The sequence below is a fragment of the Schistocerca cancellata genome, chromosome 3 (assembly GCF_023864275.1).
Source record: "Schistocerca cancellata isolate TAMUIC-IGC-003103 chromosome 3, iqSchCanc2.1, whole genome shotgun sequence".
Classification (NCBI taxonomy): domain Eukaryota; kingdom Metazoa; phylum Arthropoda; class Insecta; order Orthoptera; family Acrididae; genus Schistocerca; species Schistocerca cancellata.
Genome location: NC_064628.1, coordinates 287,907,316 through 287,921,987, shown reverse-complemented (window position 1 = coordinate 287,921,987; position 14,672 = coordinate 287,907,316). Strand labels below are relative to the sequence as shown.

Sequence of the window (14,672 nt, the reverse complement as noted above, 5' to 3'; positions counted from 1 at the left end):
TCTTAATTTATATCTAAAAATTCCTCTATGGAGTAGAAGGAGTTGTCATTCAGAAATTCTTTTAATTTCTTCTTAAATACTTGTTGGTTATCTGTCAGACTTTTGATACTATTTGGTAAGTGACCAAAGACTTTAGTGGCAGTATAATTCACCCCTTTCTGTGCCAAAGTTAGATTTAATCTTGAATAGTGAATATCATCCTTTCTCCTAGTATTGTAGTTATGCACACTGCTATTACTTTTGAATTGGGTTTGGTTGTTAATAAAAAATTTCATAAGAGAGTATATATACTGAGAAGCTACTGTGAATATCCCTAGATCCTTAAATAAATGTCTGCAGGATGATCTTGGGTGGACTCCAGCTATTATTCTGATTACATGCTTTTGTGCAATAAATACTTTATTCCTCAGTGATGAATTACCCCAAAATATGATGCCATATGAAAGCAGTGAGTGAAAATAGGCATAGTAAGCTAATTTACTAAGATGTTTATCACCAAAATTTGCAATGACCCTTATTGCATAAGTAGCTGAAGTCAAACGTTTCAGCATATCATCAATGTGTTTCTTCCAATTTAATCTCTCATCAATGGACACACCTAAAAATTTGGATTATTCTACCTTAACTATATGCTTCTGATTAAGGTCTATATTTATAATGCCGTCTATATTTATAATGCCGTCATACCATTCACTGTACAGAGCTGTATGTACTGTGTCTTATCAAAATTCATTTACAAGATATTTTTATACCCTTAGTAAGCCGTGGTTTGTTACAAGGTTTCTTACGAGTATATTTAACTATTTTCTTGGGGAAGCAGTTTTCAAATGCATTTACAAAAATGTCATGAAATAAGTTATATTTTAAATTGGCATCAGGTTCACGGTACAACTCATCCCAGTCTAACTGCTGTAGGCTTTCCCTGAAATTTGCAATTGTTAAATCGTTGACTGAACGTACTACTTTGGAGGACTGTTTAGTATTGCTGAATGGAGCTATGTCATATATTGTAACTAGCTGTGCACTATGATAAGAAAGACCATTCTCAACAGGCTGAGCATTTATCTGGTTAAACTTATCTTGGTCTATAAAGAAGTTATCTATCAGTGAGCTGCTATCCTTTACCACCCGAGTAGGAAAATCAATAACGGGTGTCAAATTGAAAGAACCGAGTAATACTTCAAGGTCATTTTTCCTATTACCATCTTTCAGAGAATCTACATTGAAGTCCCCACAAATAATAATTTTCTTCTTCCTGTCTGACAGATAGCACAACAAGGAGTCCAAATTTTTCAGAAATAGATGAAAATTTCCTGATGGGGACCTATATACAGTTACAATTATAAATGTGCCTTTATTTAATTTAAGCTCACAGTCACATGCTTCTATATGTTTCTCTACACAAAACTTTTTTGTTTCTATACTTTTTGCTCAATGATAACTTTTGACATATATGGCAACTCCTCCTTTCTCCATATTTTCTCTCATTACATGTGCAGAGAGCTTATATCCACTTACATTTAACTTATCCATATCAGTAACAATGTGATGCTCAGACGGGCATAGTATATCTATTTCATCCTCAGCTTCTAAATCTTCTAAACAAACCAGAAGCTCATCTACTTTATTCTTTAAACTCCCAATATTTTGATGAAATATACGTACATAATTTCTAATTATACTTTTATGAGAACCTTTCCTTATTCTAACATTTGCAGTACTCTCATGTCTGAGTTTCTCATTGTGCTTAGGCCTAGTTCCTATACCAGTGGTCACATGGTGTTCAGAGAGGCAGATTATGTCAACTGGGTTGGGTGACTAATTCATCAATGCAATTACCTGGGACTGAGATACAACTTGGTGGAGATAAAATTTCTGGTGATTGGTGTAAATTTATAATTGACAGCTGTGATTGGTGATCCAATGTGCTAGAATTGTGCTGTTTAATTTCTTTCCTAAACTGAAGATTTGTTTCAATCCTGACCTCTCGTAGAACTTGACATCTTTCTGTCTTACCTATCCTAAAAAAGGTGCTGCTCCAACACCTGTAACCATTGGTATTTTACCATTCATGGCAGTTCCTCCCTGCCTTAAATTTCCTGCTATTACCCCAGCCAGTTTCCCCTTCCCTTTCCTGTTGAGATGTAGGCCGTGCCTGGTATAGTCCCACCTACTGAGAGAATCAACAGGAACCACACCAATATGAGCCCCCGCACCCGACCCAAGCAGCCATTCCAACTCTAAATTAACTCTCCCAACATAGTTATGTGAACAGTGAATTGTCTGTTATATTTTATGTGCGCAGTTTAAACGCTCTGATTCTTCATGGTGCATCTGAACTACAGACAAATGCTACTTGCAGTCTTATGATTACATGTTCTAATTAATCAATTTTTTTTTGTGTTGATCAAAATCAATGCCTACTGTGACAAACATACAGAATTCTGAAAGCTCTGACTTACTGGTGGCAAATATGATCCTTAGCCTGACTGCAATGAAACTCTGCCCTTCTGGTAGGATAATCCATTATTATGATTTGCCCAACTTGAGAGTCAATTTGCCTTGGCCCTTGTCACCTCAAAGGAAACTAAATATGGTGGTATGGTACCTGCACTTAAAGAGCAAATGGTTATAGAAGTACAAGACATCCTAGCTCCACCACCAAACACTAAAAAATATACCTCTATCAAGCATGAACTTATTGCAGTCAGAAGCCAAGCAACTTGAAAAATTAATCTTCACTGAAGATTTCAGTGACCATACACCATCTCAACTACTTCGTCATCTCTACACACTCACAGGCAATGCTATTAACAGTGATATTCTGCAGACTATAAGGCTGTTATGCTTGCCTGTTGGAATACAGAAAATGCTCACAGTTTGCACTGAAGATCTTGATGCTTTCATTCACACTGCTGACCAAACAGTTGAGACATATCCAAGAAAAGGCATTGCAACTGTCTCCACCAGAACAGAGACTTCTCTGCAAGCACTGCAAACACAAGTAACTGAGTTATTTAAGCAATACTTGGACCTACAAATATGCCACTTGACATGCATCATGATGGCAGTGCTCTTCCAGCAGAAACAGGTGTTTGACCTTTGGGGAGAATATTTGCTGACACTATGTCAACCATGCGCCAAAGTGATTACAGGTGATTCACGTTACATTAGTGGAAATCAGTAAAAAGGCAGGGATCCTACGCAAGTGTTAGTACATTATCTGTAGTATAATGTATTGGATTTATTATTAAAGTAGTAGATACATATAAGATATAAACAATCATGATGGAATTATATAGTTTCTTTCACAACATGTGTAACAAAATAAGGTGTTTGCATTTCCTGGATGGAAATTGGTATAAAGGCACTCACTATCGTGTTGTGCTATTGGATTGTTAGTACTTTGTCCAACCTCTGTTCTTCCTAATTATCTCAAAAATTCTCTTCAACATTGATTTTGTTAGCATTTGTAGTTCTTGCAGTGGAACTGTCACCCACTATCGTGTATCACAACTTTCATCTCACCTACAGCCTCAAATTACCTTCCATTGCAATAAACATGGCTTGCAAGTATTCCCCAATGGTCTTCCTTGGGTTTCATATCTGGGCTACGTGCAAGCCAGGGCAAGACATCATATCTTTATCTTCAAATCAGTTTTTCTTGTAGCAAAAACATGCACAGGTGCATTATCTTGTTGAAACTGTAGACTTTCGTTCCCTAGGCCCTCATACACTATAATCAATTCTGTCTCTAGCATCTCAGTTTATGTGTTAGAGCTCATTGTAGTGTTCAGTTGAGCAATGTATGACTTTAACGCTTCCACTCCCAAGATTTCTTTCCATTCTTACCTGCTGCTCTGTTCTCAGATCATGCCAGTAACACTGAAATCCGTCCAGTCCATTTAAATTGAACATCTTCTCATCACTGAAGATCACTTTATCACAATTTTAAGTCCATGACAAATATTTTTCAGCAAACTTCAGTCTAGCCTATTTATGTTTGGATATTACAACAGGTTTGTGCAGTAATTTTTTGAATACAGGATGTTTGTCATTTGACAAAATTTGACATACACCTCTGTCAGTCCATAACAAATGTAAATCAACAACAAGCTGAGAAGAATAATAGTTCATGGCCCTCACATTGTGTAAAGGGAACCATTTTGATGTCTCAAATAATTTTCTATTTAGCTCATATTTTACGTTATGTCCACATCATGTGCCCAAACTAACAAAATTATCAGTCACTATACGTGAACAGTTCAACTTCTTGTCACACACATCCATGCCCGAGGCAGGATTCGAACCTGCAACTGTAGCAGCAGCGCGGTTCTGGACTGAGAGAGTCCCATTTCATTGTACACAACAATTTACCCTTTACCACCTGATGTCAAATGTGATACCGTTTGTCAGCACACTGGATCTCATACTATTTCACACTGTGCACAACTATTCCAGCCAACAATGTTAATTTTCCTACAAATATCCATGCCTTTATACTGATTTCTGCTACAGTACAACAACCTGCTTTGTCAGTTGCCTGAAGTCACCTGTCCATTGCATACACCAGCAATGGTAGGACATTCAGTGGTACATCATCATCCAGGACCACCAGTTCATGCATGATCTCACATATGCATCCAGAAAAACTAAAGGTCAGAAATCAAGAGTTCTCTTTCATGTTAGTATAAGGGATATTGCCCTTTAAGTAGTAGCTGGGCCTCTTCACTCCTTATTGTCCCTGAGAAGTATAACAGATGACACCCTTGTGGTGACTATTATCACCTTAACACCAGAATGATACCTAATCATTAGCTTGTGCAACATAATGAAGACTTTGATAAAAAATTATTTAACTGGACAGATAAAAAAATCTACTCACCAAGTGGCAGCAAAACACACACATAAAAGACTGTTGTGATTGACAAGCTTTTGGAGCCAGTGGCTCCTTCTTCAGGCAGATGGGTTGAAGGGGAAGGAAGAAGAGTGAAGGAAAAGGACTGGAGAGGTCTATGAAAAGGGGTAGATTTTGGGAAAGTCACCCAGAACTGTGGGTCAGGGGGGACTTACCATAAGAGATCAGAAGGACAGAAGGAAAGGCTGATTGTTGGGGACTGCATCAGAAGAGATTTGAAAACCTGAGAGCTTAAAGGTGGTGATGGGGTAATATGCAAGACAGAGATTACTACTAAAACATCGTGCATGAGTTGATAAGGGTGAGAGGCTAAGTGCATTGTTCATAACAGAGGTGGGAGGGGGCAGTGAAAAATAGATGGAAAAGACAATGAAAGATGTTGAAAATTAAAACAGAGTGAAGCAAAGAGTAGTCACAGTGAAGAAAAGCTGAGATGGAAGAAATTAATGTAAATTTTCATTGTTATAAATAAGACTTTGCTGTGCACAATCATGGTAATATTGTTTTTTCCCTGACCGACCTCATCCATGCTTTTCCTCATATACCAATTGCACTGGAAGATATACCCAAAACTGCTGTTTGTACCTTATTCAGACTTATGTTATTCAAACTGTGCAGTTCTGCCTGGATTTTCCATTACTTCATACAAGAAGTAATTAGAGATTTAGAGTTTGGTTATGGGTACATTGAGGAGCTGTTGGTAACGTCATCTAGTGAGGCAAAGAACCTACAACAACTGTTTTCTGGACTACAAGAACATGGTTTAGTGATTAATCCACAAAAATGTGCCTTCAGAATGATGGAAGTAAAATTCCTAGGGTACCTCATCAATGCACAAGGAATCCTGCCACCTGAAGACAGAGTGGAAGCTATTTCTGAGTACCCCCAGGTGCACTACAATATAAGTCTTGGGCTTGATGAAATGCTAGGAGGTTCACCTGAACTTGGAGCTATGCTGGTGGTTTGATTAAAAAATCATCCTTGGACAGAGTGAAAGCTGTTATTGCAGAAGCTGCATAGGTAGCTCATCCTATTCCTGACACACTTCTTGCCATTATTGTGGACACATCAGCAACTGAAACTGGTGCTGTGTCACAGCAGTGCATATGTTATGACTGTACTTTTGAACATGTTTTCTCAGAACTGTCTTGAGCAGCTAGATTGGCAGCCCACATGCAGTGGAAATATCTTAGACCCTGAAGCTACAAACAGGCCAGACCTTATCAGCAGCAACAGTATAGAGACAGGGATTAGCTATCATGATGTCGTTACAGCAACTATGGTTACAAAAGTTAATCAGTCAAGAAGGCTAGGAGAGTTTTCCTGTGGGAAAGAGCAGATAAGCAGTCTTTAACATCTCACGTACACAGTAAACTGACATCACTTAGTTCCAGTAAGATGGATGTAGAGAAATTATGAGCAAAGTTTATGCAGATTGTAAATCGTGGTCTGGAAACTATGTGCTTAGTAAGTGGATTAAGGATGGAAAAGACCCACCATGATTTAACAATGAAATTTGGGAAATGGCAAGGAAGCAAAGGCTGTTGCACTCTCGGTTCAAAAGAGAATGACCAAATGACAACAGGCAAAGGTTAGTAGAGATTTGTTCATCTGTGAAAAGATCTATGCATGAAGCATACAACTACTGCCACTGTCATACCTTAGCAAGACTTGTCTGAGCGCCCAAGAAAATTCTCGTCCTATGTAAAATCACTAAGCGGTTCTAAGGTTTCCATCCAGTTAATCATTGACCAGTCTGATGTGGCAGCTGAAGATAGTAAAACAAAAGCCAGAGTTTTAAATTTCACATTTAAGAACTAATTCACACAGATGACTCATACAAACATATCGTCATTTGACAATCATACAGGCTCTCATATGGATGACATAGTAATAAGCATCCCTAACAGAGAAAAAACTGAAAGATTTGAAAACAGATAAGTCACTACACCCACACAGAATCCCAGTTTGGTTTTACAAACAGTAATCTACAGCAATGGCTCATTACTTAGCTTGCATTTATCGTAAATCCCTCACCCTGCGTAAAATCCCAAGTGAATGGAAAAAGTGCAAGTGACTCCTATATAAACTGAAGAGCCAAAGAAACTGGTACACCTGCCTAATGTCATGTAGGGCCCCCACAGGCATGCAGAAGCACCACAGCAAGACATGACATGCACTTGACTAATGTCTGAAGTTGTGCTGGAAGAAACTGACACCATGAATCCTGCAGGGCTGTCCATAAATCCATAAGAGTACGAGGGGGTGGAGATCTCTCCTCAACAGCACGTTGCAAGGCATCCCAGATATGCTCAACAATGTTCATGTCTGGATCCAATCTGTTGCAGCCGTGGACATGTGGGGTGTCTCATTGTTCTGCTGGAATTTCCCAAGTCTGTCGGAATGCACAATGGACATGAATGGGTGTAGGTGATCGGACTGGATACTTACCTACATGTCACCTGTCAGAGTCATATCAGGGATCCCATATCACTCCAACTGCACATGCCCTACACCATTACAGAGCCCCCACCAGCTTGAACAGTCCCTTGCTGACTTGCTGGGTCCATGGATTTATGCGCTCGCTACAATCTGAACAAGATTCGTCCAACCAGGCAACATGTTTCCAATCACCAACAGTCCAATGTCAGTGTTGAGGAGCCCAGGCGAGGTGTAAAGCTTTGTGTCATGCAGTCACCAAGGGTATAGTAGTGGGCCTTCAGCTCTGAAAGCCCATATCAACAACGTTACACTGAATTGTTCACGTGCTGACACTTGTTGACGGCTCAGCACTGAAATCTTCAGCAATTTGTGGAAGGGTTGCACTTCTGTCACACTGAATGATTCTCTTCAGTTGTTGTTGGTCCTGTTCGTGCAGGATCTTTTTCTGGCCGCAGCAATGTCGGAGATTTGATGTTTTACTGGATTTCTGATATTCACAGTACACTCATGTAATGATCATACAGGAAAATCCCCACTTCATCACTACCTCGAAGATGCTGTGACACATCACTCATGTACCGCCTATAACCTCACATTCAAACTCATTTAAATCTTGATAACCTGCTTTTGTAGCAGTAGTAACCGATCTAACAACTGCACTAGACTCTTGTTTTCTTATATAGGTGTTGCCGACCGCAGCACCATATTCTGCCTGTTTACAGATCTCTGTAATTGAATATGCATGCCTATACCAGTTTCTTTGGCACTTCAGTGTATAAGAAGGTGAAGGGAACAGACACACAAAATAAACAGACCAATATTCCTAACATCAGTTTACTGCAGAATCCTTGAACATATTCTCAGTTCGAATATAATGAATTTTCTTGAGACTGAGAATCAGTGAGTTAGAAAGCATTACTTGTGCAAAAAACAGCTTGCCCTTTTCTCACATGATATACTGTGAACTATGGATCAAGGGAAACTGGAAGATTCCATATTTTACATTTCTGGAAAGCATTTGACATGGTGCTCCACTGCATACTGTTAATGAAGGTACAAGCATATGGAATAGGTTCTGAGATATGTGAGTGGCTCAAAGACTTTTTAAGTCATAGAAACCAGTATGTTGTCCTTGATGGCGAGTGTTTATCAGAGACAAGAATGTTGTCAGTTGTGCCTCAGGGAACTGTGATAAGACAGTTACTATTTTATTTAATCATAAATGGTCTGGCAGATGAGGTGGACAGCAATCTGTGGTTGTTTGCTGATGATGCTGTGGCATACAAGCAGGTGTCAAAGCTGATTGACTGTACGAGGATAAAAAATGACTTAGACAAAATTTCTAGTTGGTGTAATAAATGGCAGCTAACTCTAAATATAGAAAAACTTAAGTTAATGCAGATGAGAAAGAAAATCGAACCCTAATGTTCAGATACAGCATTAGTAGTGTTCTTCTTGACACAGTCACATTGTTTAAATATGTGGGCATAATGTTGCAGAGAGGTATTAAATGGAATGAGCATGTGAGAATTAGGTAGGGAAGGCGAATAGTGCACTTCAGTTTATTGTGAGAATTTTGGGAAAGTGTGGTTCATCTGTAAAGGAGACTACATATAGGACACTAGTGCCACCCATTCTTGAGTGCTGCTCAAGTTTTTGGGTTCCATAGTAGGACAGATTAAAAAGGAAGACATAAAAGCAGTTCAGAGGTGAAGGTGCTAGATTTGTTACTGGTAGTTTTGAACAATACGAAAGTGTTAAAGAGATGCTTGAGGAACTCAAATCAGAATTTCTGGAGGGAAGGTAGTGTTCATTTTGAGGAACACTACTGAGAAAATTTAGAGAACCGGCATTTGAAGCTGCCTTCAGAATGATTCTACTGCCACCCACATACGTTTTGCATAAGGACTACAAAGATAAGAGATGAGAAATGAGGACTCATTTGGAGACATATACACAGTAATTTTTCTGTCACTCGGTTTGCAACTGAAACAGGAAAGGAAATGACTAGTAGTGGTACAGGATATCCCCACAACATGTCATACAGTGGTTTGCAGAGTATGTACCGGTATATAGATGTAGATGTAGGCTGTCAGCCAAAAGCTTTCTTCAGCAAAAGATCATCACCTTCCCAAGCAAATTGGAAAATGTATGACTGAGCTCCATGTGGCATATATCTCAATAAAAAAAAAGACACATGCTTGAAAGTAGATATTTTACACTTTTTACAGGCCATAAGCCACTCGTGTTTGCTTTCTGTCAGAAGCCAGACAAGGCATCACCCTGCCAATTGTGACATATTGAAGGTGAGCAGAATGGACTAGCAGAAGCACTCTCACACACTGACGCTATTGTGAAGGAACTTGACTCCATAGAACTAGCCAATGCCCAGGAAGGAGGCAGTAAACAGAAGGTATGCCTCAAAACATTTTCAGGCTTACAGCTCCAATGTATTCACATACCAAGCTCAAACATAGTGCATTACTGTGATGTATTAACACCACAAGCATGACCATTCATTGTCATATTTCTGCAAACAAGTAATTTCCTTTCTTCACAGCCTCTTCCATCCAGGAGTAAGGGCACTACTGTACGACTTGTGAAGAATGCATTTATTGGCCAGATGTTGAGAAAGATTGCAAGGCACTAGTTCTCTAGTGCTGCACTTGTCAGTTAATCAAAACAACTTGGCACATTACAGCTATGCTCAGTCCTTCATCCCAACAAATCAATCCTTTGAGCATGTCCACATGACATAATTGGACCTGTACCACCATCAGAAGGGTACCATTACTGCCTGACAGTGACTGATTGTTTCTCTTATTGGTCTGAAATCTATCCTATAAAAGATGCAATGACAGCAGCTGTAACACAGCTTTCTGTTGTGAGTGGATCCCATGGTTCATTATTCATCTCCATGTCACTATCAATCAAGTCAAACAGTGCATGTCATATCTCTTAAAAGTGCACTCAGCTTTGCTTGGTAGGAATGTATTCGAACCGGTGTCTACTACCCTACTCTACTCCCCACTACTAATAGTCTCTTGGAGCAACTCCATGAACAGCTAAAGGTCTCAGTCAGATGCCATGCCACAGGCCATTGGACTGACAGCCTCCCTGTTGTGCTACAAGGCCTCTGGACAGCTTTCAAAGAAGATCTCAACACAACAGTGGCAGAATTACTGTACGGACAAACACTTCAACTACCACAACTTCTTTGGTGACACACACATCAAATAGTATTATTGAAGCCTCAAACTTTGTGCAACGTCTGCACTTGCAGATCCACAAGTTCCATCTTGCCATTTCAAAAGAACATTCTACCCAGTGACCATTTGCTTCCTGTGACTCAGAGTCACAGTCACGGGTTTTGTCTAACACGATGCCATTTGAAAACCTTTCCAACCACCATATGAAGATCCATACAAAATATTGGCACACCATGACAAAACATTTGATACTGATATCAGTCAATCTTCAATTACAATATCCATTGACAGACTAGCCATCCTTTAGCCTAACTGAGACTGACATCACTACAGGTGCAGCAGGTAATACTGAGATGCTACTGACAAGCAATTGTACAATGACGTTGGACACACCCAGTCTTCCACTGCCACTGCCTCCAAGTAAACCTCAAGTCACAACTCATTTGGGACACTGTGTACGTTTCAACCCCAAATATCGTTCACAAATGGCGAAAGGGGGGAATTCTTCATTGTTCCTCTGAACTGCAAACAAATGATAGATATTGATTCTCAATGTAGTCTTACAATTATGTATTGTAATTAATAACATATGTTGTGTTGAACAAATAAACTGTATTTATGAACAACAGTTATCTGTGTATTTCATCAGCTGATCCCTCATGTGCAACACATTGGAAGTAATCTCTGTCAGTATGCTGACGTGTAACTTAAGAAAGCCATGTTCTGACATGTAACTTAAGAAAGCCATGTTATACTATAGTCACAATGTGAGAGAAAAATTCTTTCCGTCCATTTGGTTTCGAACAAACTGAAAGATAATCAGGTGTAGTATCCCATCGTTAGAAGCAGAGTACTAGTTCAGGTTGGGATAGGATAGCAAACGCAATTAGACAGATCCTTTTCCTGGTATTTGCAATTTAGAAAAACCACAGGAAATATAAATCTGGAATTCTGGCCCTTCCATCTTAATCACCAAACTTCCACATTCAACTGGCCCAAAAATAAATGTGCAGATTGCATCTTTCTATTGGACATGCAAAAAAGTAACCTCAGATTTTAGAAACTTGTGTTTTCCTTGTTTGTGTATAAATTCTTCTCTCATGTAAATCACAAAACATCAATATAGCTACATCTGGTCATTTTTTAGCTACCATCACTGGTTTCTTCCTTCATTTTTTACTAGTTTTTCATTATAACACTTGAAAAATACACTGACAAGCTGAAAAATTATGACCACCTACTTAAAAGCGTGTTGGTCTGCCTCTGGCACGCAGTTCAGCAGTGATTACGCATTCCATAGATTCGAGAGGTACTCCACATGTTTACTGAGGTTTGTGACACCAGATGCCTATGCACAGGTCACACACTTCCCATAATTTATGGGCGGTTGGTTCATGGGCGCGGAGCAGGCACCTAATAGCATTCCAGTTGGGTTTCATTGGATTCAGATAAGTTGAATTTGATGGCCAAGACATCAGCATGAGTTCACTATCATGCTCCTCACACCACTGCAACACAGTTATCCTGCTGGAAGATGCCATCACTGTTGGAGAAGACCTCAAACATAAGGGTTTACAGGTGGTCCCTAATAATGTTGACATAGTCGACAGTTGTCACAGCACCTTCAATTACTACCGCAGGTCCCATGGAAGCCCAGATGAATATCCCCAATAACATAATACTGCTCCCACCAGCCTGCATCCATTATGCACTGCATGTTTCGAGCAGCCATTCACCTGGATGACAGTGTATCTGGACATGACCATCTACCTGGTTTAATAATAAATAGGATTCATCTGCCTAGGCAACACAATTCCATTGAGCCTTGATCCTACCTTGATGATCCCGTGCCTACTGTAACCATAACTGATGATGATGTTGGGTCCTCTGCTGCGAAACACTGCGTTCAACACTGTGCACTGAACAGAGTGCTCCAAAACACTGTTTCCTACACCAGCAATTTACTCTATTGTCAGATCTGCAACACATCATCATCTATCCTGCTTTAGAGAGTGGGCTAGCCTCCAATCCCTATGTTCTGTGATGAGGTATGGACGTCCAACTTCTTGCCACCTACTCATAGTTTCAGCATTCTTCAACCACTTTCCATAGACGCTCACAATAGTAGCATGCATTCTTCAACCACTTTCCATAGACACTCACAACAGTAGCATGCCAATAACTGCCCAGCTTCACCATTTCTGAGATGCTTGCTCCCAGACACTGAGCCACAATCTGACTTTTGTCAAAGTCACTTGAGTCATCAGATTTCCACATTTGCGCCACTTATCGTCACTAGAGTTCATCTCTGCTCCACTCACATACTTCTCTTACCAGGTCACGTTCCCTCACTGCCACCAGTTAGCATACAACCTTGCTGTGGTCATAATGTTTTGGTTCATCGGTGAAGATTAATGGGTTGGAACTCATCTGTCATAAATTTACATAAAAAAGGAATTTACATATTTTCACTGAACACAAGTAGAGAGTAATGTTTATATACATTTAATTAGCCAAATTTGCTATATTCCAAATGGTTTGTGGACAAAGTGGAAGGCTTATGACATAAGTTTCTGCAACAGTAGACAAATTATTATATCATTTTTATTTAATCAAATTTTATAATACTTTATAAAATCTTTGTTTATAATGCCAGACTGGTGCTTCTTGGAAAACTACATCTCTACACTGCTGCTCAAGAGTCCCAGAACAAACCAGAAAATCTGATAAACCGAGTGAAGAATCGAGCTGGTATTCTTGATTCAAGACCTCCAGTTTGTCTAGAGTGTTTGGATGAGTTTTGTGATGGAACTGCCTGTCAAGATTTCCTTTATGATTCCTTTTTTCGCTGTGATATAAATAAAGATGAAGAAGATGTAATGAAATTAAATGGGAACTCTGCATCTCGGTCCAAGAACCAGGGAAAGAAACATAGAGGTCAAAAGGGAAAGGCCATGGGAACAGGAACAGGTAAACGATGGAAGAAAGGAAAGAAGAGGCGAAAAAAAAGCAAAACAAATAATACAGAAGAGAAAGAATAGTGGCATTCGTGCAAACTCATTATCAACATTATTTTTAAATGTTCTTTCTTAGTTGTAAATCTTGTTATGACCTACTTTTTGAGGAAATTTTCCAAATAGAAATGTATCTGAGAAAATTAAAAAAAAGTGTAGTACCTTGGCAGAAAGAACACATATAAGCAGTTTTAGAGACCAAAAAGTATCTGATAAGATAATAGTGTTCACTTATGAACAGATGCAATGCACAAATCTTTAACTTCCAGAAAGAACTAATCAGATGCTGAAATCAAACTACGTATCAGTACTAGGACGAATATAGGAAGTACTCATTTTAAGAAGTGAGTTCCAAGCAAGGTCACTTGCAATGGGAAAAAATACATTAAAATTAATGTTAAATGCTACTTTACAAAAGTAAAAACAGAAGTAAAAAATGTCCTATTTTAACTACACAATGGCAAAAGGGTAAATAATAATCATGTATGAAAAGAAAATTGCATGTTATGCAGATTTAAAAAATATATATATTTCAGCTAGACAACCATTATATTCTCATAGTGATTACCATTTAATAATGTTAACATTTTCATTTCAAGAACAACTAATTTCATAATTAATGATTGAATATAATAGAGGGAAACATTCCACGTGGAAAAAATATATCTAAAAAGAAAGATGATGAGACTTACCAAACAAAAGCGCTGGCAGGTCGATAGACACACAAACAAACACAAACATACACACAAAATTCTAGCTTTCGCAACAAACGGTTGCTTCGTCAGGAAAGAGAGGGAAAGACGAAAGGATATGGGTTTTAAGGGAGAGGGTAAGGAGTCATTCCAATCCCGGGAGCGGAAAGACTTACCTTAGGGAGAAAAAAGGACAGGTATACACTCGCGCACACACACACATATCCATCCGCATATACACAGACACAAGCAGACATTTTGTGTGTGTGTGTGTGTGTGTGTGTGTGTGTGTGTGTGTGTGTGTGTGTGTGTACCTGTCCTTTTTTCCCCCTAAGGTAAGTCTTTCCGCTCCCGGGATTGGAATGACTCCTTACCCTCTCCCTTAAAACCCATATCC

General features: G+C 39.1%; 1 protein-coding gene across 4 annotated transcripts in view; it reads left to right on the top strand.

Annotated features, from left to right (window-relative positions):
* The window catches only part of LOC126176699 (uncharacterized), a 120,045-nt gene extending 105,656 nt beyond the window's left edge, over positions 1 to 14,389 (top strand). For all 4 annotated transcript variants that reach the window (XM_049923862.1, XM_049923863.1, XM_049923864.1 and 1 more), the window contains one exon: positions 13,226 to 14,389. In XM_049923862.1, coding sequence (XP_049779819.1) covers positions 13,226 to 13,610 — 385 coding nt within the window. In that variant the 3' untranslated portion in view covers positions 13,611 to 14,389. The remainder of the gene's footprint in view (positions 1 to 13,225) is intronic.
* Positions 14,390 to 14,672: the final 283 nt, after the last annotated feature.